The sequence below is a fragment of the Seriola dumerili genome, unplaced genomic scaffold (assembly GCF_002260705.1).
Source record: "Seriola dumerili isolate Sdu_G_001 unplaced genomic scaffold, Sdu_1.0 BDQW01000088.1, whole genome shotgun sequence".
NCBI classification, from domain to species: Eukaryota; Metazoa; Chordata; class Actinopteri; order Carangiformes; family Carangidae; genus Seriola; species Seriola dumerili.
The window spans coordinates 10,836,712-10,861,626 of NW_019174343.1; the positions used below are offsets into that span (position 1 = coordinate 10,836,712).

At 42.5% G+C, this 24,915-nt stretch overlaps 1 protein-coding gene across 1 annotated transcript in view; it reads left to right on the plus strand.

Moving 5' to 3' along the window:
• The first annotated feature begins 623 nt into the window (after nt 1-623).
• LOC111221651 (paxillin-like) overlaps nt 624-24,915 on the plus strand; it is a 28,599-nt gene continuing 4,307 nt past the window's right edge. Inside the window, exons 1-8 of the mRNA XM_022745121.1 lie at nt 624-838; nt 16,524-16,693; nt 16,984-17,069; nt 17,335-17,474; nt 17,663-17,858; nt 18,003-18,150; nt 23,537-23,692; nt 24,428-24,601. Of these exons, the coding sequence (XP_022600842.1) occupies nt 826-838; nt 16,524-16,693; nt 16,984-17,069; nt 17,335-17,474; nt 17,663-17,858; nt 18,003-18,150; nt 23,537-23,692; nt 24,428-24,601 (1,083 nt within the window). The 5' untranslated portion in view covers nt 624-825. The remainder of the gene's footprint in view (nt 839-16,523; nt 16,694-16,983; nt 17,070-17,334; nt 17,475-17,662; nt 17,859-18,002; nt 18,151-23,536; nt 23,693-24,427; nt 24,602-24,915) is intronic.

Here is a 24,915-nt window from a genome sequence, read left to right on the forward strand (position 1 = left end):
ATCTAATTAAGCAATATCACACGAGAGGGAGTGATGTTGTACTGAATATCAGCACAAAAGTACCAGTACTGTTATGCTCTATATCAGCTCCCATGGAATGCCTCTCGTCCAATCAAATTACTTGATGAGAAGTAACTGTTGTATGATGTGAATGAAATGTGAAAAAATGTCAGTAACCTTAGTTGTAAAATTACCGGAGTAAATGAAATGTGGAAATGTTAGTGCAGATGTACTGTATGTGTAGAAGTAGCTAACGAGTCAGTAATGCAACCTTCAAAAAAGAAAAACAGTATTGTGAAGTAAACAATTTGATTGTTTTGATTGGAAGAAAACATCTTGCCATTTCCTTGCGCATTAAAACTGAGGGATGTTCATATCTCCGTCAATTTATGTAGAATGGAGCTGTGATAGGATGTGGGCTCCAATACTGTCAATTAGCCTATAAGATTAAATTAAATACCGTAGATCTTAGTTCTCCAAGTCTTCGCTAGATGTCGCTGGTCCCTGTGTGGTGGGGCCGGTGGGCAGGCGGAGGAAGGGGGTAGCTGGATGTGGACTGTTGGAGACTCCAGGGGGGGCAGCTGGGTCTCTCTGTGTGTATGTGTGTGTGTGTGTGTATGTGTGTATGTGTGAGTGTGTTTGTGAGTGTGTTTGAGGCTCGTCGAGCAGCAGGGGGAACTTGAAAACTTCACTGCGTTCAGCGAGGGGAGATCTGCTACCGGAGGTTTGGTGATTAGGAGCTGAAAAGGCTGCTCACAGTCCAGCTGTGATCGACAGAGGAGGACCGGTCCGGTTCTCAGCATTGGTAACGATTTCCGGCACAACATGGATGATTTAGGTAAGTTCGCTCGCCGTGAACGCAACATTAAAGCAGCTCGTGTGTTAATGTGTGGCTGTTAGCACAAACACACAATGCTCGCGCGAGAGATTTATCCAACCGAATTAATGTGTGTTTCTGAGGAGGTGGGCAGCGGTAACCGTTGTCTGTTTGGGCAGCAGTGTACATATAAATGTCCAGGTGGGTTAAGTTGTCCAGGTTCAGCTGAGCTCAGCGCGAGGTTACGTGCCCAGAAAGGCCCCGCGTGCTGACATAAAAACAGCTGGCACCAGGCTCTTTGCGATAATTAGCCTGATTAACGTGTCTATTAGCTGGTATTTGTAACGTAAAAACATGTTTTGAGCGGACATAGTGCTCTGGCCGGTGCATTCACGGTGGTTTTGGGCGAATAATTCTTCTCACAATTCCTCCACATCACTTAACCAGGCATGAATGGCTCCTCTAACTTTTTCATGATTAGAACTAGCAGAAATACATAAATTAGATAACTGGTCATTCGCCATTTGATGGGGCATTGACCTATTGAGCCCCTCCTTGTGATTGTCAGAATTGCATAACTGCCCGTTTCTGCAGGTGTGATGGTAACCTCTCAATGAAACCTTTGATGAAAATAGTGGAGTGTGACTCCATTGGTTGAATGACGCTCAGTTTGGTCAGGACATTCATACTCGTTTTAAAGCAACTCATTTTCAGCTTGAAGTCAGCCGATCACACTGCTGCTGTTCACACACAGTGTGGCAGATGAATCCAGGAGAGCTGTGCTGTCCCCCTGCCTGTGAGGATGAGGTTAACTCTGTGAAATATGGCACACTTAGTGACAGCAGAAAATGTAATGCCTGAGGGCAGGTTGTGGTGACAGGGAGGGTGTATAGAGCTCAGCCAGCACAATGCTGTTGATGCACACAATACACTAACAGTGACAGGTCTTTTGCTGTTATATCAGTAGTTTGACATTCTTGGTATGCGCCAAACACCATTCTACTTGCTTTATTTTAGCACTGCATGTAGTGTTTGATGAGACTGGATCTTTCACAAGTCTATTTCAATGATGTAAAATAATTTAAACAAGCAACTATGCAGACCCTGTTCAGTGATGTAAAAGTGTGCAGTGTGATTTAGAAACAGAAGGAAACCGTTGAAGTAATGCAGCTGCTATCAGGACCAGAGGTTTATATCATTAATTTACGCACATTGACAGCACAGTTTGTGTTAAGGCTTTGAGTTTTACCCTAGCAACTGTAAGGTTAAGTTTAGCAGGACTTCCGCGAAAAAAACATTGAAGGAGTCGGGTTCATTGGATGCTAAAAAAACACCAGGATACATTTGTAAAGTCAAAGATGATAAATGTGTTGCACAAGCCATCCAAAAAGTATTACTACCCTCTGTGAACTGCAGGTAATCCCCATTCCAGGCAGGGCAAAGTTTTTCACCATCGTCATCAAGAACAGTATCTAATTTGGGTCAAAACCCAGTTCTCTGGATGACATATTGGTGGTGGGAGTGAGACTGCACCAAGGATATTGGTCACTCTATATCCAGTCAATATTTATGGATACCCTCTCAGTTTACGTGAGTGAAGGGCTTTCCTTAAAGTAGCTGCTCAAAAAAGAGTGTTACACAACCCAGTGTAATTACCATGTCACAGGGTTGTAAATTCTGTCATCGTTTTAGCAGAGACCTGTAAAAATTTGGCACACAAGATACGGATGCTCCCCTGTTGAATGTTTGAGCTCTGTCATTATGAATGGTGTTGGGATGGGAGTCACAAAAGCAAGTTTTTTTCCTCCATTTGTTTATGAAAATTAGGAGGGTTGGTATTATACTATGTTTTAAATGCAGTTGAGGATCTCAAGAAGCACCTCCCAAAGATTTGAAGTGAGACAGTTCAAGGATCCATGCACCTCAGAGGCCAGAGAGGACAACGAAACCTACATGTATTTTTAGCAGAGGAGAGTCCTTCTTCTCAAGTGCTGAGCAAGCAGCACATAGTAACCTTCCACCAACTCTCTTTCCCATTTCTCCACACTTTTATTTTTCATTCCTAGCAGTTTTCTCTGTTCCCACATTGTCCCAACACTCCTAATATGAAAGCAGTAACTCCGGCTGGCAGGTGTGCTTGTCCCCATCTTCCCTGTGATGTGTACACACACTCAGTTTGTTATTTCCTAATGTTTCCTCCAGCTCCAGCTGTGGGAGCAGACTAAGACTGCTCTCAGGCAGGGTGTCGGGGTGGATCAGGCCCACATGCAGGGATTGGGTCTCAGCCAGAATTTATCCTCCTTAAACACTGCACTGCCCCACCCTCTCTCTTCCCACTCCCCACCATTCCTGTGGTGAACCACATAGGAAGCTGCAGGCTGCAATCTATTGACAGTTTAAAGCTGGCTGAGTTTGCAGGAGAGCAGATTAGCTTTTAGGAAGATTTGGATCAAAGCAGATTGTAATGCTTGATCGCTTGCAGTTATTAGGTTTTTAACTCCAGTTAGTAATGGAAGTCAGTATTGGAAACTGTAACAGTAATTCTAAAACAAAAGTCTTTGTTTTATTATGCTAGGTATGGATTTGTATCATTTGTGTCTCCTTTTATTTGTGTGATCTTTGCAGTTAAGATGCTGTGGCATGTTCTGAGGCAAACTTTCACTGACCTCCCCTCCTCAGCTATCAGCGCTGCCAAGCGTTGCTCCATGTTTCACTGCTCTGGGCCTGCACTAACAAGACATGAATGTCAAATAGCCTCCAAAGTTAACTTCCTTTTACTGACTTTCATCTGCAGTACCTTTCATTGTTTCGCTTTTATGACTGCAAATACAGTAACTGCACTGTTTCTCTCTCTCAACGATTTGTTTCACTGTCACTTCAGTGGCGTCATTTGAAGTGAAGCGATTCCCCCCTGAGCGCTGTCAGCCCAGCAGCTGCAGCGTTGGATATGTCACTCACAGAGTGGGCGTAGGCGAAATAGTGCTTTACTCCAAGTGAGATCTGATGTAGCCTAGATACACAACCATGTCTAAATTTAGTTTGGTTCATTGTTTATACAGCAAAAGAAACATCAGACAACTCACATGTGGACATTTGTCATTCCCCCTACATGCTCTGTGACACAGATGTCAGTTACGCCTGAGTGGTAGTTTTTCACTCTATCAGGGACACAGTTTGTGTAGTAACCTCGTTTTTTTTCCTTCTTTATACTGGCAGCAAAACCTTGTCAGACACTGTTGTTTTCAGTAATAGTCAAACTTCTTATTCATTTCAATTATAATCGAGTGATACACCAGTGACTCAACGGTGCTAACAGTGTAATAACTATTGAATTATTTAGAGATTTGAAGGATGATTTCTTTAGGTTTCTATGTGGAAGTGAATTTACAAAATGCATAAACCTTATTTTAGGAATCACAAACATGTTTTAGGGAAAATCAGTAGCAGGTAAAGTTACATATCTGACCTTTCTGTATTGTTAATGTGAACATAAACAATTGCTGTTTTTCATGGGATCTTTCATAGAGAGAGAGAGACAGTGAGACTTTAAAGGAATAGTTTGATATTTTGAGAAATATTGATTGATACCACTCTCATGTTTGAATACTAAATATGTAGCCGAAGCCCACAGTCAGTTAGCTTAACATTTTGTTTTGCATTTTGCTTTCATTTGAGAGTTGACAGTGTAGAGAGAGAGGGATGTAACATGCAATAAAGGTCGCCCTGCCTGGATTCAAACGGTGGATGTTGGGGTTACGTGGTAACCAGTCAGTGGACGCTACATATTTACTGAAAAGGTGTAAGAGTGGTATTAATCTTCTCATCTAACTCTTGCCAAGGATGTGAATAAACTTATTTCCAATATTGCCGAACTATTCCTTTGAAAGGTATCTCAGCAAGGAGTTGAAGTCTGTATATTTAACTGAAAGCCTGGGTTACAAACTGAAGGCGTGGATTTTTAAAACAGCTGGGTATTTACCAGGCAGTGGCTTCTACCAAAAGATGCTATTGAGTTGCATTATGAGAAGTGTAGGCTCCAGTGTGTTAGGAGGTTGACATATATTAGGGACTAAAAGTCAAGGCATCTCTGCCACTGCTACTTCAAATTCGACCATCCATTTTTGAATCTGTCTCTTGCAAGTCCCCCATCTTTATGCAATAGTAATTCACTGGAGTACACTTTTAAGTTTGAACTTGAAAGTTCTCATTATCAAAAATCCCCTCCAGTTAACTGTCTTGTTGCAAAAGCTACAAAAAAAAACCCTGGCAAGTTGTTGTTGCGAATTACATCTCCAGTGACCCTTCGGCTAAATGCAACAAGGGGGCTGCCTACACTGGATGATAAGTCTCTTGTGCCTGACACATGCACATAAATCACACACAGAATCAATGTAGCATCTGAAGGCTTGAGACAATCCCCTGTATCTCCTCTAGTCCATCTGTTTAACTTTAAATGAAAATGCTGCAGGGCTTTGAAACATATGGTGTGTGAACACGCATACACACAAAAAAACACACACAAACACACCCTGAAAGCACGCCTGATCACAGACTGCTGGTGTGGACAGACAGCTCTGAAGGGGAAGCTGACTAAGCAGCAACAGCTCTACACTCAGCCAACCGTCATGTCATCTCTCATGGGCCCAGCGCACCATAACAACAGCCTGCAGGGTCGATATCCCAACAGCTACTGTAGGTTTTTGGAACCAGGAATTAAGTGGAAAATAGACCCTCAAACTGAAAAACACACTTAGGCTCACAGGGACTAGAGCAAAATCTGGCCATGGTGAGGTTCTGTGTAGTTTTAGCTATAGACAAACATGTCATAGAGTATAGTTATTGTATGTACTCATGTTCTCTGTCATGCTGTTTGTCAGCTGAGCTCGAGCCCTTTTTTGGTGAGCTTATCATCCAGCTAGACACACGTTTGATGACAGGAATTGCCCATAGTAACCCTTCTGTTGTAGTTGCAGTCAGGAGGTTTTTTTGCTGATAACATCAAAATAGCCAGCTGTAGGTCCCGGACATGATGTTAGTCATACACAACACGCCTCACCCTATCCTATTTTTGTTCGATTTCCTTAATGTGAGCAGAAGGAACTGGTTTGCTTTGGGTCTTATTAAATTCTGAATTTCTTTCTAGTTGTTTTTGCTGTTTTCTACTTGTTTCCAGGCAACCACAACAGCTCATTAGCTTGATGTAGCATGTTGTCAGTGAAGAAATGAAGCAAAAGGAGGGGAAAGTAAGGTGCCCCTGTAAGGCATTTTGTATTACATATTGGGTATATACTATATGCGTATATGTCTCAAGCTGTAATAAGCCTTCCACCATCCTGCTGTGCTCTGATGAATTGGGCTCCCTTCTGACTTTGTGGGATTCTCATCCCTGCACACAGCCTGACAGTGACTGACAGCACGGTTGATGTGATGCTGCTGATCCTCTGATGTGAGCTGTAATGGGACAACAGCTGGTATAACAATTTTGCATAGAAGAAATAGATGCCTCAGTAACTGCAAAACCAGATCGGTTGCACAAACAGGAATCAACCCGGGCGCTTCAAATGAAAACCGCTGTTAAAATAGCAGTCCTTTCCTTCAGTGTAATAATAAACCTGTCATTTGAAATGAAGCTTTTGAAATGTCAGACAGCCTTTCAAATGCACCTGCATGGTTTTTCAGGCTTTCCTCTAATTGGCCTCTAAATGTCATTTTTCGAAGAGGTTGTATGGTTGGCGTGGCTGCAGGCTCAGATAGCACATCGCTCTTTTATCAGGAAATGGGTTTGTGCCCAGCAGGTTTCCTCTGGCCTTGCCATAGGTTTAAATAGTCACAACGCACTGCTGCTACTGCCCTTTTTGGGATTTAAAGACATCACAATGAAGGCCTGAATGTATTGGGAGGTTTAGGGGGGTGGAGAACAAGTGAGTGTATGTATGTGTGTGTGTGTGTGTGTGTGTGTTTCAGATTGCTTATGCTTCGGCTGGATTTACAATCAGCATCTGGCTTGTTAAAGAGGATCATTCAGGAGGTCTGATGTAGACCCCACTCGGGTTAATGAGAACATCAGTGATGCTGGGTCAGGATTACTACCCCACAGGTTTATAAGGGTGTAGGCTTAACAAGAATTTACACACATACACACATATGCAGGCTCTGGCACCCGGACAGTGCTGATTGTTTTCCAGTGGAATTATTTGGCCTGCTATGCAGACCTCACTATCCCTTCCTTTCCATCCTCTTTCCTCTGTCCTTGTCCTGCCGGAGGGGGACAAAGAGCAGCTTGTTTCTGGTGCTGTGACCTACTTCAACCCAGAAAAGACAGAACCAGACAGAACTGGAGGGAAAGCGGAGAAAATATCCTTCAATCCCTCTATCCATCTGTCTCTCCAGCCATTTATTTTATGACACTAATTGGGGTATTGGTTATGATCGTAGTGAGCTAAGCAAAGTAGCTCAAAAATCGAGCATCATTCTTGACTTTGGAAATAGTGGTTTGACAAAAATATCTTAACTCGAGGTCCTCTTAAATGCTTTTTTCCCCCCAGATCTTTCAACCACATCTCGCAATCTTAATCAAAGGATGGAGTTGAAAGCTTAACTAAGATGGCTAACCTAGTAATATTTACCAGCATAATATCAGCATGTTGTCACTGCGAGGATGCTGATGCTCGCATTTAGGTCAAAGCACCTGTGCTCCTAAGTACAGCCTCACAGAGCTGCCGTAGACTCTTATTCTTGTTTGTTATCTAAAAGATGTAGAGAGTTTGATTAATGCGTTTGATTTTGTGACTAGTAACTAGTAAATACTATCAGTTTCCTTGCAGTACAAACACAATATGCCTTGACATTTTGTAGATGCTTATTGTATTCCTGAATTACTGAAAGTAAGTGAAGCATTACCCGTACAAGACACTGGTCTTCAAATAAAAACATTTGCTTGTATGAATTCTTTAGATAATTGCAGTTTTAAAATTTTATATCAAAGGGAAAATTGAATCTTGGAAAAAATCACAACAACAAATTGCAGTTTATGTGATATTTGAAAAATCCAGTGGCCTCAGTTGGAGTATACGGTATCTCATCCTCTGTTGTGCCCTCAATTACAGCGTTATTCACTAGGCATAGTCACATCGCCACATGACAAATGCTCCGGAATTCCTGTCTGGCAGTAGAGCAGGAAAAGGTGTCTGAATGAATGAATGAATGAATGAATGAATGTCATCGATGTCACAACAGTAGTCCAGTCGATTGTTTCACTTCCACATTCCATTGGAAAGCCTGGATGAATGACTTGACTGTATTTTCCTTTTTGTTCAGTTTATAGTTTGTGTGTTATGCCTAATATGATATTTACTGTCAAAAGTGCACAAGACAAAATGCAGAACATCCCCACAGCAATGTTCATACTGTCTTTAACAAATGTTTCACCATCAGTACTGCTCATAGGTGTTGCTGAAACATTTTTAAAGTGTTCCGCTGTTGCATACCAAAATAACCACGGGGTCAACTTATGAACCACAGGAAAGCTGTTGCGCCCACAAACTACCTCTGTTTTTCTCTGTATGCTTTTCACTGCTTGGAATAAGAGAGGGGCGGGGCAGGGGAGAGCCAGCAAGAACAAATTCTCTCCCTTTTATTTCCGTCAGTTCTTCTCAGGTTGATACATTATTCATATGTTCAAATATCCGTTAATCAATGATTTTACTCTTTTTTTTTTTTTTAAATGAAATGATTCTGGTCAGTAGATATTTATTAAACATAGAAGAAAAAGCACCAAGAAGCAAAAAAAAAGACAGAAGAGGAAGTGTTAACTGCATGGCAAGTGGTTTGGTGTGATAAAAATAATAATACCAAAATACGGTATATCCTTCATAGCGATCATTTGTGAACTGTATGTTTTTCTTCTGACAATTTAGAAGCAGGCCTCACATTATGGATCTCCTTTTCTTTCTTAAAGTACATATGGGAGGGTGCAAGGAAGATATAAAAATATTAATGAAGAAATGATCCAAAATCTCAGTTGTGGGGCAGGACGACTTCAGAAGCTATAGTTAGAGATGTTGGATGCTGGAATGGTTGAACATCAGAAAAATTCAAGGGAAATGAAATGTACAGAGAGAGGTAAATGTGCTTAAACGAACCATCATCGGATTGGCTGTCCAAGATGAAAAGGACTCAAAAGATGAAACTGGACTGAGGAGAGATACAGATAATGAGCCACATAGATGGAAGTGTCTGTAAGAATTACTCAGAATAATATAGTACAGGAATTTGTGAAGACTTGATCATTTACTTGCTGTCATACTCTTAATCTCCATCATAGTTCTTTAAAAGGTAATCTTTGTTTTAAAGCCCTTATTAGGTATTTTTTGATTAGACCTTCTAAATTAGAGGTGGGTATCAGAACCTTATTTTGACAACTTGTAGACCGCATCTTTTTTTTAAATACATATTTGTTGAGTCAAACAGACCGTAAATTCTCTGAAAGCAGACTGAGCTGCAGGCTAAAAGGGTGTTACTTTCCGGGAACAAATGTACAGAGATGAGGTGTCAAACTTGTGACTTGACTGTTTCTGCAGTCAGCTGCGACTTGTGTGGTGAGCTGGCTGCACCCTTGTCAGAAGGCTTAACTTCAAATACTATATCATCAATTTGGTACAAAGGTTATTTGAAAAATATGGGGGAATGGAAGAGAAATTTATATGAATAAAGCACATGGATACCAAAGTGGGCATTCTGTTAAGTTATGTTGTAATTAAAGAAAAAGTTGTACACTTTGGGAAATGTATTTTTTCACTTTCTTGGCAAGAAATGGATAAGAGGTGCCGGTAGGCCTATTTTTTTAACTTTGGACAGCTAGCTGTTTCCCCTGGCAACTAGTTTGTATGCTAAACAAGACTCTAGCACTGAACTGAACACACAGACATGAGAGTGGTGTCGGTCTAACTCAAGAAAACAAATAAACATTTTCACAAACATTTTCGTTTACTTTCTGGGCAGCAGGAAACGGGCTGTAAACACAACAGTGAAATAATATCACCTTTAAATTTGATATGGCGAACTTGCTCATTTACACATCCAGTAGATATATGTTCATTGGTTAGCATTAGTTAGCATTCATTTAGAGTTGTATGTATGGCCACCAGGCAAATGTAAGTCCAGTATTCACTCTGCTCTTAGCTTTTATTTTTGGTCTCCACTAACTCCTGAGGAATATGTTTGGCTCTTTAGCTACTGAATGCTCCAGCTAGTCACTGTGTCTGTTTGGTGTTTGGTGCTGTGCTAGTAAGTTGATTTATCATAGCTTTTTTTGCTCAAAACAGCTGCCTGCTGACATTTAGCTTTTCCAGAGCCTTGTCTGTGTAGATATGGACAGGAAAGATTTGGGTTTGGAGTGACAGAGGGATACGATGTGCAACAAAGGTCCTCTGCCAGAATTGAATTGGGGACATTGCACTTAGATTGTATTCATCTTAACCACTGATGGTTTTTGCAGCATCTGACACAAGCAGGGAATTTGTGTCAGGTTTTTGTTTTTGTGCATGTCTTGCTGTGCACACAAAGGAGTGTCGTTTTCACCCATTTGGAAATGATCATGCAGAGGTGAAATGCAGTTACACTGTAAATGTCCGGTATTAAGTTTTGAATTGAGTGTGTCTAAACAGACATACCCTAATTGCACTGAATAGTTCAGTCGCTGCTGCGTAAGCAGGCGTATTCTATGACTTAATTGCAAGTGTGGGTCGTGGTGCCATTTCCATTTAACAGCATCTGTAGCAGCACTTCATTGATCTTAAGGAAACTTCAAGCAGACTCTTCTTTACACAGTGTAGATGTGTAAGGGAGTACAGCAAAAGTAATGTAATTCATAGCACAGGCTGGTTGGGTGGTCTGTAATGTCCTGCTGTTGCTTTGACCGTCATGACCATCCATCAACTACTGTACATGTACTGCCACAGGTCAGGGTCGGGCGGGGAGGTATTTATAGTGGGCCCAGATGCCTCAGTCTGTCTCTGGTATGTGTAGGCAGCCTGGCTGAGAGGCACCTGTATGCAGTGTTGTTGTTCTACTGTTGTACCTGTGTGTGTGTGTGTGTGTGTGTGTGTGTGTGTGTGTGTGTGTGTGTGTGTGTGTGTGTGTTTCCTCTGTGATTTAATTTTGCGCTTGTGTGCCTGCTGAACCGCTCCAAATGAACACAGGCACCGGCCTTCTGCTGTCTAACACACACCCAGAGGGGAGTAAAGCATAAGTGCATGTGCGCTCATCTTGCCCTGATTTTTCTTTTTTCTTTTTTTTTTTTTTTTTTTTTCCCTTCTAGTGGAAGCAAAGAGAGACGGATTTATCATTTCTGTGATGGCCTATCAGCTTGTGTCACACTGAAAGGCCATCTCTCTCACTACAGAACATTAAAGGCTGTCAGTTTACATCCATGTAGACCCACATTTCCAACCAAAAGAACTATAAATTGTTCCTTACAATAGAGGCTGTTCTACATATTTTTTCACATTTTTATTAAACATTGCATTGAGACACTTCACAGATTATATACAAAACGTCTTTTGTCTAACAGCTGACATTTTGTTTTCTTTCATCTGTCCTATCTTGTCTGTAGTTTGCTGTCTTATCACACAGTCTTGTTCTGCGTTCCTCCCGCTTTCTCTCACATTTGGAGGACGAGCTGTGGCATGTTAGGAATTCATTCAGCCACCCTGCACCTTGCAGCACATCAGATATGGAGGGAAGAAATGAGGGAAGGGTAGATGTAGAAAGGGGGGCAGAGAACACAGGTTAACTTGCTGCACAGACAGAATCTTGCAGGTTTATTGCTGATATTCATCCTCTTAGCTTCACTGTGGTGTCAGCTCATGCCTTTGCATTTCTGAACCTCCCGGATAAAGCCTGTTCTGTGTATCAGCCATGAGGAGAGAAAAAAAAAAAAAAAAGCCAGAAGCTTACAAGGCTCTCTTACACAACTCCACATCACCCCCTGCAGGTTGTTAAAGGCTGTGTTTCGTTACTTTACATTTCATAGGACCTATTCCCTGAAGCGACCTGCTACAAGCAGGGCTCAATAAACAAGAGATGTGTTGAGTAGAAGACGGCATTGATTCAATCCATGCAGTGGTCAGCACTGATAGGGGCTCAGGCAGTGTGTGCAGTGTGAAGCAGACAGGATGTCCTGTCAGGGATAATGGAGGCTTGTCTCTCTTGACGTGGAGAACTTATGTTGATAAAACCTCCACAGAGTAAAAGCAGTGTTCTAGGATTGCTTCGTGTAATTAGATCCCATTCATATTTTATGTTGCTTTTGACTGGCAATGGTTGTAATTTAAGTGCTGATCCAACATCTGTTTGTGCCTTTGCTCTCAACATACTTGACTCTTCAAATGGTTTCCTTTCGATACCCTCATTTTCCTGCATCCGCCGCCCTTCATTCCTAATTTTCCTGTTCTTTTCATCCCTTCCTCTGCCATCCCAGTCTTCCCAGTCCCCCTTTTGTTCTCTCTCTCTCTCTTCCTCCCTGTCTTATCCTGTAATGAGCCCCATGTGGAGCAGTGTTGGTGTAATTAAAATGCACACCATTCATCTGGGAGGAAGGGAGTCTCCTTAATCTGCGTCAACCCACATTTTAGCCTCTGAGGATTTGCCTGCTGCACACCACGCACACACACTTCCCAGTTTCACTCACTATCTCTCTTGCCATTCTCATCGCCATTCCTCGTTGTTTGAGCCCAGCTGTGCCCCGCCATGTCACATTTAGTGTTGTGGACATGGAGGCAAACAGGATGATGTTGTTTTTTCTGTCTTCATTAGCTTCAAATGAAGAGGGTGGATTGTGTTCAATTGATGAAGGCAGTTTGCCAGATCTAGGGGTGGACTATTTTAGGTAGGCAGGAGTAGATCTGTCACCTTCCTAAAACCGCCTGCTTTACAGCTTTGGTCTGTCAGGGTTTTTTACACAGCTTTGTTGTTATAAACCATCGAACAGAAGTTTAATCCCATATGAAAGAACTTCAAGCAAGTTCCCTCTTACATACTCTTTCCAAAAATATATACTAAAACATACTCATAATAACAAAATAGCTCTAAAGTTATGTCTCTAAGTTGCCTCTCCTTACAAAGGATAAGAATGATTCGAGAGGCTCATTTTTATGACTGTGCACTCGGATGTCTTATGAGTTCCTCATTTTACTGTAGTTCCATTTTTGGTCACTGGGGAACTAGTCTGTGCTTTGCACTAGAGTGTGTGTCATGGTATGTTCCCTTGGCAGAGGAGGCTGACACACCTCTGTGTGTTTGTGTAGTTTGTGGATGGGTCAGAGCATGCCTAGTATGCAGTGTTCAGGGAACAAAGTCAACTCTGAAGCTGCTAGTTTCTATATTTTATGTTTAGCCTACATCCTCTAAATTATTGGACTGTGCTCCAGCCACTTTGTGGAGGGAAATCAGCTGTCGGTTTCAATTAATTCATTATGAAACAAGACCTCTTAGATATTAAAGTTGGTGCGCGGATCTCCTACAAGCCAATACCAAACAGAATATTTGTTTCATATAGCCTGGAGGCTCGTGTTTTTGAGCAGTAACTCTATTTTGGAGCAGCAGATTCTTCATAACCAGGGTTAAGGCCAGTTCAGCTCCAGAGCTAAGTTGATTAACATCTCTTGTGTAAACCATCTGGACTAATGTCTGTAGACTATGGTCTCCACCAGCTGCAGTAAAACTTTATTCATCAGCAACAGATATGTACTGAGTCCTCCAGATATACTTACCATGTATTTATGCAGCATTTCAGTGGAGTTTCTGATACAATCTAAAGTGCGTTTTGGCCAGTTCTCATCGTATTGCAGAATGCTAAATGAATGTGTGGACTTGCTCTGATCTAGTCTGATCTCGTTTTGTTTTTAGTTTGTACTGTAAATGTGTAAAACTTCATGGAGATTATGTCAAATACAAGGAACTGGGAGGACTGTGTAGACTGTTACCTTAAAAAAAAGTACATCCACATAACCCTCTACCTCTGTGTCTGTGATAATAAAAATAAACTGCATTGTGGGAAATATCTTCAAGAAGGAGAAGTCTTAACCTCTAAGTTTTAAACAGAGAAAAATTTCTTAAAATAAGATCATAGGTTCACTTCCTCTTCTTCTGGACACAGAAGTAGAGCTCAGACACTGTATCATTGGGTGCACCTGTCTGTATGATAGCCCAGCTGTTGGTTTGAAATGTTTTTGAATGGTAGGTTTTTATCACACACCACACTTGTTATGAGCAATACAGATTGACAGTTGTGTTGTTTCTGTTTTTATATCTATGGGTGTGTTTTTTTTTTTTTTGCTACCACCAAGTGAGAGATGAGGAGACAGACAGACAGACAGCCAGACAGACAGAGATCTGCCTGCAGTAGTGTAAACACTGGGCTGTGCTGTATCCATAATGAAACTCTATGGAATGTGTCCAGGCTTCTGTGTCCAGAGAGGAGTCTCTGCTGTGAAACCCAGTCAACTGGTATGTTAGCCATGATAATCATGCTCACCATGCGAATGCTAGGTTGGTCCGAGTGGATCTGGGATTGATCTGGCTCCGCTTCTGCCGTGTCTCCTCTCTGTCTGGGAAACACGGCAGTCCAAGTCACCGCTGCACTGATGATACTGTGGTGTACCCCGCAGTCATGTTCATGTTGAAATGATGATCATATTTTAATCTTTAATCTGATCCTTGTTGTGCTTTAAGACTAAGATTGACGTAACGTGTAACATTAAGATGTTTTAAAAACGAGTGTGAGTCATGAGTTAACCTAAGCAGAGTTTGCGCTGACAGTGTGAAGGAGGGGCTGATTACACTTTTATATACCTTTGTGATACCACTCCCTTAGTTGGGCATGCCTCTGTTGATAAGATCTCTGCTTGCTCTCAACTTTCCTCATCCGTGTGTACTGCTTCCTCTGCTGTACCGTGCTCTGCCTGCCAAAGTTGGACAGCTCCGTCTTCAGAGACTGTTTTCAGGGGGTCGTCATTTGCGTGAGTAGTAACTCTTAACTTGAGCTTTCAGACAGCAGGCAGCTAGGTTGAACCTGGCATAGCAGTGGGGCAGTTTGAGCCGGGTGAACTTAAACCCCTGCCATTAATTTTAACCCCTCCATCCCTTCTTTACCCTATGCACTCAGTAGCACCCCACTCTTCCCCCTCCTCCTTGTCCTCCTCGTCTTTTGCTCTTTATGCTGATGGTAGAGTTAAGAAAGGCAGTTCCTGCCTGGCAGACAGTCTGTTTGGGTTGTCGTCTTCCTTCTCCACTACTTCTTTTTGCTGTATGTTATCTCCACTTCATTTCCTTGGGTGCAACTGCTTGTCTTTTTCAAAGGTAGGTCTCATCTCCATGTTACTTTAGCTATGGTTTTGTCTTTATTGACCCAGCGGTTTATTTTAGGATGGAGGTTGAGTGCAGTAGTAAATGTCGAACACACCTTAACAATTTTGGCAATATTACGGTATTATCAGAATTGCTTATAGATTGTTACAGTCAAGTGCAGTTGAAGTATCGGAGTAGCAGCAGTAAGGAATAATACTTGATGATAGGAGCACTGATACATTTGCTGTATCTAACTATGGTTTAGTTGACTTGGACTAGAAGTTTCCCAGTGTCTTTGACAGCCTATAATATCTTGGTATTGTGGTAAATGTGTAATATAAATGTCTAAATAGTAATTCGGCACAAATCCTTTATTCACACAAGACATTTCTTGCTGGATCATGTTTGTTATTAAATTTAGGGTTTTATTTATTTGGACTGTGGAATTCTGCAAGAGAAACTAAACCCTGCTGTGGTGAGTGAGCGCGCTAAAATAAGCCCAAGTATTCAGTAATACATCCTGTGCTCTTCATTAAATCCCCTATACTGTTATGTGTCGCTCTACCTACTGGTTATGACTGCGAAATTAGTAGTTGTTTTCTTGGACTGTGTTGTTCTCAAAATAGCAAATAACCCCTTCCTGCAGAGATGGCAGCTGTCAGGTTGAAGACTTGACAGCGACTCTTGGATTTAAGACATGTAAAGACTGCAGACAGATGAGGGTCAATGAGTAACCAAAGGAGTGGCTATGACAGTCTACATGACTCACCTTTTACAACTCCACCACTGCTGATGTCAGTGCACATGGGATTTTGACCGATTGCGAAAGACACTGTAATTATTTGGTCTGTGTGTATGCAAACTGAACTGGCGATCGGTTGCTAGAAGTTTTGCAGTGCTACATACTAGATATGCAATAATAAATCTTAACTTTTGAGTAGGGGTGGGCAAATATGGTTGAAATCTGTCACATTATACATGATTTGATGTTGAAATTTTATTTTTTATTATTGTGACACTGTATATTTTCTGAAATCATATCAACTAACCAGATGGAAATGTCTGTTTAAAGCTAATTCGGTGAATGAAATACGTAAAAACAAGTCATATGAATGCAAAAAATCCTGTGAAATCTAATAGTACCATGTGCACTCTGCTCATTAATCTGCAACTTTTATCACAATGACCTAATGCAACTAGAGATGTTAAAATATACTGTATGTATATATATATATATATATATATGTGTAAATCTTAATAGTTTTTCATTTTATAGTATATATGTCATCATATTGTCCTTCCCTTGTCTCTGAGTGTAATAATCTTCACACCAGTAATGATAAATCTTGTATTTCCGTAGATGCTTTGTTGGCGGACCTTGAGTCCACAACATCCCACATTTCCAAGCGCCCGCTCTTCCTGTCTGACGAGACCGCCTACTCCTTCCCTGTTGGGGATCAGACCCAGCAAGACATCTGCTCTCCACCTGCTCCCACTGAGCAAACCCTGAACGGACTAGATGAAACAGAGGTAAATGTGCACTGTACATATAGTGTATATGTCTTGGGCATGATGTGAATGATCATTTACTTAAATAGAGTTTTTTTTTGTGGGGGGGGGGGGGCTCACCTGGTAGACAGTGTACCACATAGGCTTGGTCCTAACAGCAGCGGCCATGGGTTCAAGTCTGACTTGGCCCTTTGCTGCATGTCAGACCCATCTCTCTCTCCCTGACGTTCCTCTCATAATTTACTCATAAATAAAGGTTCATGTAAATTAGGTGATCCCTTTGTGAATTGCCCTCTGCGTACTCTGCTCAGTCCTTCAGCCCAGCTCAGAGAAGTCCCTGGTCTAGAGATAGCAGCAGTCCAACCCAACCCGCTGGTGAAGAGGACCACGTATACAGGTAGGATTCACAATAACTTGTCTTTGGGGAAATAGATCATTTCATTTGGTACCGTGGTTGTCAACAACCTCTACCACATTTTGCCTGTTATAGGGAGGGGATTAACGCTGGTGACATAGTGTTTCTAATTCACTTCAACAGTTTGACACATAAGAAAAATTAGACCAGGCTATTTTCATTCTGACTTTCACAGAAACACTGTACAAAGGATGCCTGCCTAACTCTGTTGATGATAAGTATTGGTTCTTCTCTCTATTCTGTACAGTTTTCCTAATAAGCAGAAGAATAGTGAGTCATCAGCAGTTGCAATGAACTCATCTTTGGGCAGCAACCTGTCTGAGTTGGACCGCCTGCTGTTGGAGCTCAATGCTGTCCAGCAAAGCACTCCTGCCTTCGCCACAGAAGGTACACAAAGAGATTCATGTACAATTCATAAAATATTCTCTTGTTACTCTGCAAGATGTCACCATCAGATTTTTGTGTTATTTTATTTTTTGTTTTATTTGTTATTTTGTTGTCCTGCACTTTTTTTTATTATAATCTAAGCATGTAGATGTGTGTGAGATTCATTTGGCTTTTCTTTCCTGTAATAGAGGAAGCAGCTCCACCACTGCCTGCCAGCAGTATCATCCACCACATCCACGAGAATGGAGTCTCTACTGCTGGCAAGGCCGTACCACCTGTAATGGAGAAGCCCAAACGCAGTGCGACAGCTCGTGGAATAGAGGATGTACGACCAAGTGTAGAGAGCCTCCTAGATGAGCTGGAAAGTTCTGTGCCCTCACCCATGTAAGACACAGATTGTTACAGCAAGAAAATAAATTATGCCAATGCGTGAAGACGTTTTTGATTACTGCTCAACAATGTTTTGCTTTAGGGGGTTTTGTAGTTTTTGGTTTAACACTAAATTGATTGTGCTCTTTTCTTCTTTAGTCCCACACCTTTGGTGGTGTCAGACGAACCAACAGATGGCCAAGAGGAAACACCAGCACAGCAGCAAGCCAGAATGTCTGCCTCCTCTGCCACACGTGAGCTGGACGAGCTCATGGCGTCACTGTCTGACTTTAAAGTCCAAAGCAATGTGAGTACGGGTCACAAGTGGGTAGAGTTTGGGGCTCTGCAGTTTGCACACTTGATTGAAGATATTTTTTGGCTGTGTGTGTGTGTGTGTGTGTGTGTGTGTGTCTGTGTGTGTGTGTGTCTGTGTGTGTGTGTGTCTGTGTGTGTGTGTGTCTGTGTGTGTGTGTGTCTGTGTGTGTGTGTGTGTGTGTGTGTGTGTGACTGTTTACGACTCTGCTGACCATGTTTACGGGTTTGCACAACTGTTAAATTAATTGTAGAAACGGATAGGATCAGACTGATTTTGTTCAGTGTTTTTGTTTTTCGATAAATTGGTTGCTGCTGCTGGCAGTGTTCCACAGCAGAAATGGTAGAGTTTTCCTACAACAGACACTCTGCTGTTTCACATCACGTCTTCATCAGCATTTTTCACACACTTCACATACAAAAACTACTTCAAATTGTTGTCACTCAACAAAATCATGTTAAAGGTTTTGTTATGCTTTGTTTGAATGACTGTCCAATTTTTTTCAAGCTTGCAATCATAGAGCAAGTTGTGGAGTTTACACAGCAAAAGCAGCATCTGTACATCATTCATTTTTAGTTGGTTTTATTCCTAATGTGTCAAAGAAAAAGTGTTTATTCAACACCCTAGTCACATTTGATAATTGAGGTGATTGTGTCTGGCCCCTGCATGTCCGAGGGAAACAGTCAAGACTTAATTTTCATATTATGTTAATTTTTTTAGAATTTTATAAAGGATTACTTTTGAAACAAGACAATTGAGAGGGGTCTGCCCTTGCTGGGTTTTGTGTGTGAGACTATTATTCATTCCCTTCATTCTCAATCTATTTTCCCTGATCTCTTTCTCTTTTCTCTACCACTGTGTGTGTCTTGTCTTTGTATGTACATTGCATTCATGACATCATTGCTCTCGATTCAGTCTGGCTCTCAGTTGTCTCTAAATCAGGAAGCAGTAGACCCCTCACTGGTAGCTGGTTCACCAGTTGTCCAAGCAGTAACTGCCCCATCTATAAATTCCCATGCTGGCTCAGTGGATACTCTTCTACTTTCTAGTCACACTACTCCCTCCTGCACCCCTGTCCCACTGGAACTCCATATAGATGAAGACGGTTGTTCGGCCCCTTCAGCTTCAGCTGGTTCCACTGTAGTAATTGTAACATCCAAGTACTCCCAGATCCAACAGAAAGATGATGGTGTCAGTGTTACTTCTGAGATCTCTCATGTGAAGAGCCTCAGTGTCTCCAGTACCCAAAAGCCCACAAGTCAACCAGAAGTCAGTTCTACACAGATGTCAGCCACTAAGGTCATTGGTTGTAAAGTCTCATGTCCACCTGGAAAGAGTTTAAGTCCAATTACTGTTGGCAGAAGTTCTAGTCCAGGCCCTGCTGCTCAGAGCTCCAGTCCAGTGGTTGTTTCCAAGAGTCCTAGTCCTGTTATTGTGTCTAAAAACCCCAGTCCAATTCTTAGAGCCAAGAGTCCTAGTCCACCTGATCTTAAATACTCTAATCTAAGTCAGTCTTACAAGAGTCCAAGTTCAGTTCCCACTTGTCATAGTCCAGAAACAACTGCAAACAATCAAAGTCCCGTGATAGTGGCAACAACTACAGGAACAGTGCCAAGGCTTTCAAGTCCAGTACCAAAAAGCACAAGTCCTGTGACAATCCCTTATATCTCTAGTTCACCAACTGTACCCAACAATTCTAGTCCTTGCCCAATAATACTACCAAGACTTTCAAGTCCAATAACAGTTCCCAAGAGTCCCGCTTCAGTCATTAGAAAAACACACACAGTTCCAGGCACCAGCAGCCCCAGAGCTTCACCGGTTTCACTTGCTGCTGTGCTACCAAATAGTCTGTCTCCCCAACCCACAGAAAAACAGGCAGGCGAGGTACTGGATTTAACATGGCCATGCCGGGAGCCTTTATTGGATGATGCCTTAGACAAACTCTTAGCCCCCAACTCACCCCACTTGGATGAGAACCAGCCACCTGCTTCTGTTATGCTTGGAGATGAAGACAGATCTTGGGAGGAGGAAGACGGAGTTTACCCCGATCTGAGCCGAGATGGAACCTTGACACCCATGACTGAGTCCAGCTGGATGGACGAGTGTTTCACCCCCTCCACCTGCCCCGGGACACCAGATGCAACACTGGACCTGCCCGTACAGCAGCCCTCTGCTGTAGAGCGACTATCTGCTTCTGGCCAAGTAGGAGGCTCAACTGAACTCTTCCAAAATAAGTTGCTGGCATAAAGCTAGAGAGGCTTTAGGACCCCTTGCTGTCTTTCTGCCGATTCGGCCATGTGGCCTAAGATATCAATTACCTCTGACAATAACGGCAGGATGGCTGTGTCAGAGGATTGCTCAAGCAGAATGTGTCTCTAGTTGCTAAGACAAGCTTATTTTGGGAGAGCAGCTCCTACAAATACTCCTGGAGCTGTGCAATTGTACAGAAGTGCCTTGGTGTGGAGAAATTCCTCCATCTCTGTGGTGTGATGCATGTGTTGTCATTGCATAGCAATTACAAAATGGCTTGAGGGAGAAGTCTCCCTGTAGAAATTATTTGTGGCTGAAAGGATGTCTACACACGCCCCTACTTGCTTCAGTCGACATTGCTGTGTTAGTCACTGGTCCTGACCCATCATGTTTACACAACCGACAAATGATGCAAAGATGTGTTTTTAATCACTGACTGTGTCGTTAAGACTCCACAGGCGAGTGAATATTTTTTGTTTTTGCTAATGTATAAGAACCTGCATATACAATATAAAACAAAAAAACATGTAAGATCTTTGCTTTTTTGACCTTTGGCCTTGCCTTGGCATGTGTAGACCTTTGTGAAAGCATTTTGTGATAGGCTTGTGTTGTCCCCACAGCCACTTTCCAGCATGTCACGCCACAGATTCCTGAATATTTTTAAGTAGACTTGATGGTAGAGAATGGATTTGAATGGAAGGCTGTGCTAAGCTTCGCCAAGAAAAATTGATTAAATGCACAAGTGCCTGACAAAAATTCCAAAGCATTTTGACAAAGCCAGTGCTTGAACATTTTTGCCACTTGAATGCAACATCCTGTGTTGGGCCTGTCCTGCTTGTGTTCGTAACCCAGCACAGACTTTCTGGTGAATGGCACAACCCCAGCTTCCCACGCCTCCTTATTATCTGCTCTCCAGCTCAAGTCAGTTATCCGCCGCACCAAAGAGACCTCCAATGTGCATCCGATGTACAGGGAGGGACTGCTGCGACGTAAAATGGGACCGATCATAGTGAATAAAAGCAACTCGCAAGACCGACTCATTGAGGAGCTGCAGGGAAAACTGGGGATAGGGCGAGTGGAGCGCTGCCGCAAACAACAGCCAGATGATTGGCTGACAGAGGGAGTCATCGTCATGTCCAACCCACAGCGAACACGTGAAGAAGTGGCCCAGCCATCTAAGGTAGAAATTAGAAGTGGACAGTAGTCAGTGCTATTCCTGGACCACATTAAACCAAGAGTTGGAAATGATATATCCCTATGTTTTTTTTAATTCATGTTTTTGGCCTGTTTTTTCTGGACTGCACTCAAATATGCAATTTATTGATATCATTTATCGTTCATTGAGGCATTTTGGTTTCATCACCATTTCCTTTTCTTCGTCCTGACCTTGTTCTTATATCTTATCTGTTTGCTCTCCTCTCTTTGCTGTTTCCTTTTTCCTTCTTTCTCCCAGATCATCCTCCCTCCTGAATCACCTGCCCCACAGAGAAAAGTCCTGTCCCCTCCACAATCTCCCCCAGCACCCAAAAAGCTACCCCCAGTTAAGCAGACTCCTCCACCACTACCTCCTCCCCCTCCGACACCTCCTCCTCCTCGAGAACCCACCCCTCCACCCCCCAAAGAGCCAACTCCTCCCACCCAGGGAGCCCACACCCTCCCCTGTCCAGCCCCCCCCCTTCACTTAGCCCCCCCCCTAAACCTGTCACGCCACCTCCGCCTCCGCCTCCGCCTCCGCCTCCTCCTCTGCCTCCCAAAGTCTTTGTATCAGTGGGATGTCAGACCGAGTACGACCCCATCTTCCCACCAATGCAGGCACGGATCACCTCTCCTCATCTCTCCCTCTCCTCTTCTCTGACCTCATACTGTCTTTCCACTTTCTCTCACACTTGAACTGTTTGACTCTCTTGTCTGCTTTGTACTCTGACTTTGAGTCATTTTACTTGAATGAGTTTGCAGGTTATTTATTTATTTACTTACTTATTTGGTCCAAATCCAAGCAGTTGCACCACTGTATTAGAGTGAGCTAGAGACGTTGTCTTGTCCTCGGCTCTGTTTTTTGACCCCCTTCTTGTTCATTCATGCCAAGTTTCAGTCAGTCACCTCTCTAAAACTTTGTCTGAAATCCAGTCAGTCCAGGTTATGGGGGGTGCTGACATTCGGGCAAATGGGACTGAGCCCCCTTTTCTAATTCTGTCATGTGATGGCGCCAAGAGCTGTGTGTTCAGAGAGGAGTGGAGTGGAGAGTTTAAGAGCTTAGAGGCAAGCAGAGTGTAACCCCCCCTATGTTCCCGCTACACTAACTGTCCTGCCATGCACAGGAATGGTAGGCTCGCAGTGCAACTGAAACCTAATCTGCCACATGACAGCGCAGTTACCACCACAATTATAGCATCTCCCACAGGACTTCCGTCAACAGGTCCCACTAGGTTAGCATGTCCTTGTTGAATGCCATGCACCATCTGATTGATGTGCACAGATGATTGACATGAGAAACGTATTATATACGTCCAAGTCAAGGGTCCGTTGAGAGGCCTGGTTATTTTATTTGGTCAAAGGTAAGGTGGGTCATTTGTTTGTGTGTGTGTTCAATGTGTTCGTCAGTGCGTGTGCGTGTGCGTGTGTGTGTGTGTGTGTGTGTGTGTGAGTGAGAGAGAGAATACATGGAGCAGAGATGCTATTTTCTCTCTCAGTGGAACGCAGGAGTCATGAAGCTCCAATGACCACACCATTTGAGAAGGTCTGTGTATGCTTACATTACAGAAGCCAAATGCATCTCGATACACATTCACAGTCATCATCAAACCCTGCAGACATGGATTACGTTTGATCAAGACATACTTTGTCACGGTTAAAATGTTCATTAGCTTTGTCATGCTGTTTGATACTCATATGTACGACATATTTTCTGTATCAACTGTAAATATTTCATTCCTAATAAGAGTAAACAGGTCGTTTTTGTCTCTTCGTCTCTGTTGCTGTATAGACCTGTGACTGAATACCACAAGCCTCTCTGTAGCAGTATTGACTCCGTTGCCATTTATTATAAGCCATTTCTTTTGTTTTGACAACCCCCTGTACTGTACATCTGAATGGTATAATGAAAACAATCCGGGTCTTCCATCTCCAACAGATCCAGTCCCAGGGAAAGACATCTCCTACCGCGCCAAAACCAGCCAACAAGCTGGACAACATGCTGGGAAGCCTGCAGTCAGACCTCAACAGACTCGGAGTCCAGACTGTGGCTAAGGGTGTCTGTGGAGCCTGCAAGAAACCCATTGTTGGACAGGTGATGATAACATTGAATCATATAAGTCAGTTCACTGTCAAACAAAACTTAAGTTGGTATACATGCGAAATGAAAACGTGGATGTGTTTAGATATGACTTTATATACAGTTAATATATTGTGAAGCAAGTGAAACATAATTTAGAATACCCAATAGACCTATATAACATCATCATAGCTTTTTTTTTTTGATAATGTGGTAAAAGGAAGATGCACACTTGCAAACTAATTTGCCCAAGTTGGATGGGTTGTGTAGTGTTGGCTCATGCTCGCTGATAGCTTAAGGTCAAAGCCACTCAATCCATCAATAATTTAACTTTTCATTTACCTGGCAACCAGTAGTTGGAGCAATATAAAGAATTGCAGCATATATTCAGCATTTTATTAAGTGTAACTTTGTAAAAGCATTTGTGTGAAGACAATGTTGTCACAAGCTTGAATTAAACTGGTTTCACTGTAACTAAGGGGAGGTTTTCTTCTCTCACTGGACTACACTGAATGTATTTCCTGGGAGTAAAATTACACTAAAATTAACTGGATTATCAAAAAGCCAAAAATGGATGTGTAGAACTTTTTGTCTTTGGACATCTCATTGAGTTATGAGATCTGCATCTGCCGCTGTGTGCAATACCCCATTTGCTTCTTGCATGCAAGGCTGCAGTGATTTTCTCTGCTGAGCCAGGGCTCTCCCCTAGCAGCTCATTTCAATTTAATGCACTGTGTCTTCCCGCACCAGGTGGTGACTGCCATGGGCAGAACGTGGCACCCCGAGCACTTTGTGTGCACCCACTGCCAGGAGGAGATAGGCTCCAGGAACTTCTTTGAGCGAGATGGACAGCCTTACTGTGAGAAAGACTACCACAGCCTGTTCTCACCACGATGCCACTACTGTAATGGACCCATACTGGATGTTAGTAATGCATGCATTAACACACACACACGTACACACACACACACACACACACATACAAAAACATATATACATGTGGGTGGATAATGATATTTATTTATTCATAACCTAATGGATTAAGGCCTTACTGGAAAAATTGCTATATGTCAGAAATTGTGGAAATCTTTCTCTAGCACACAGTCAGTCAGCTAACACAAACAGACACACACACACACACACACACACGCACACACACACACACACACACACACACACAGTCCTATCTGTAGTAGAAGGGAAGTGACTTCTAGTTGTGTTACGAATGCAGACAGACT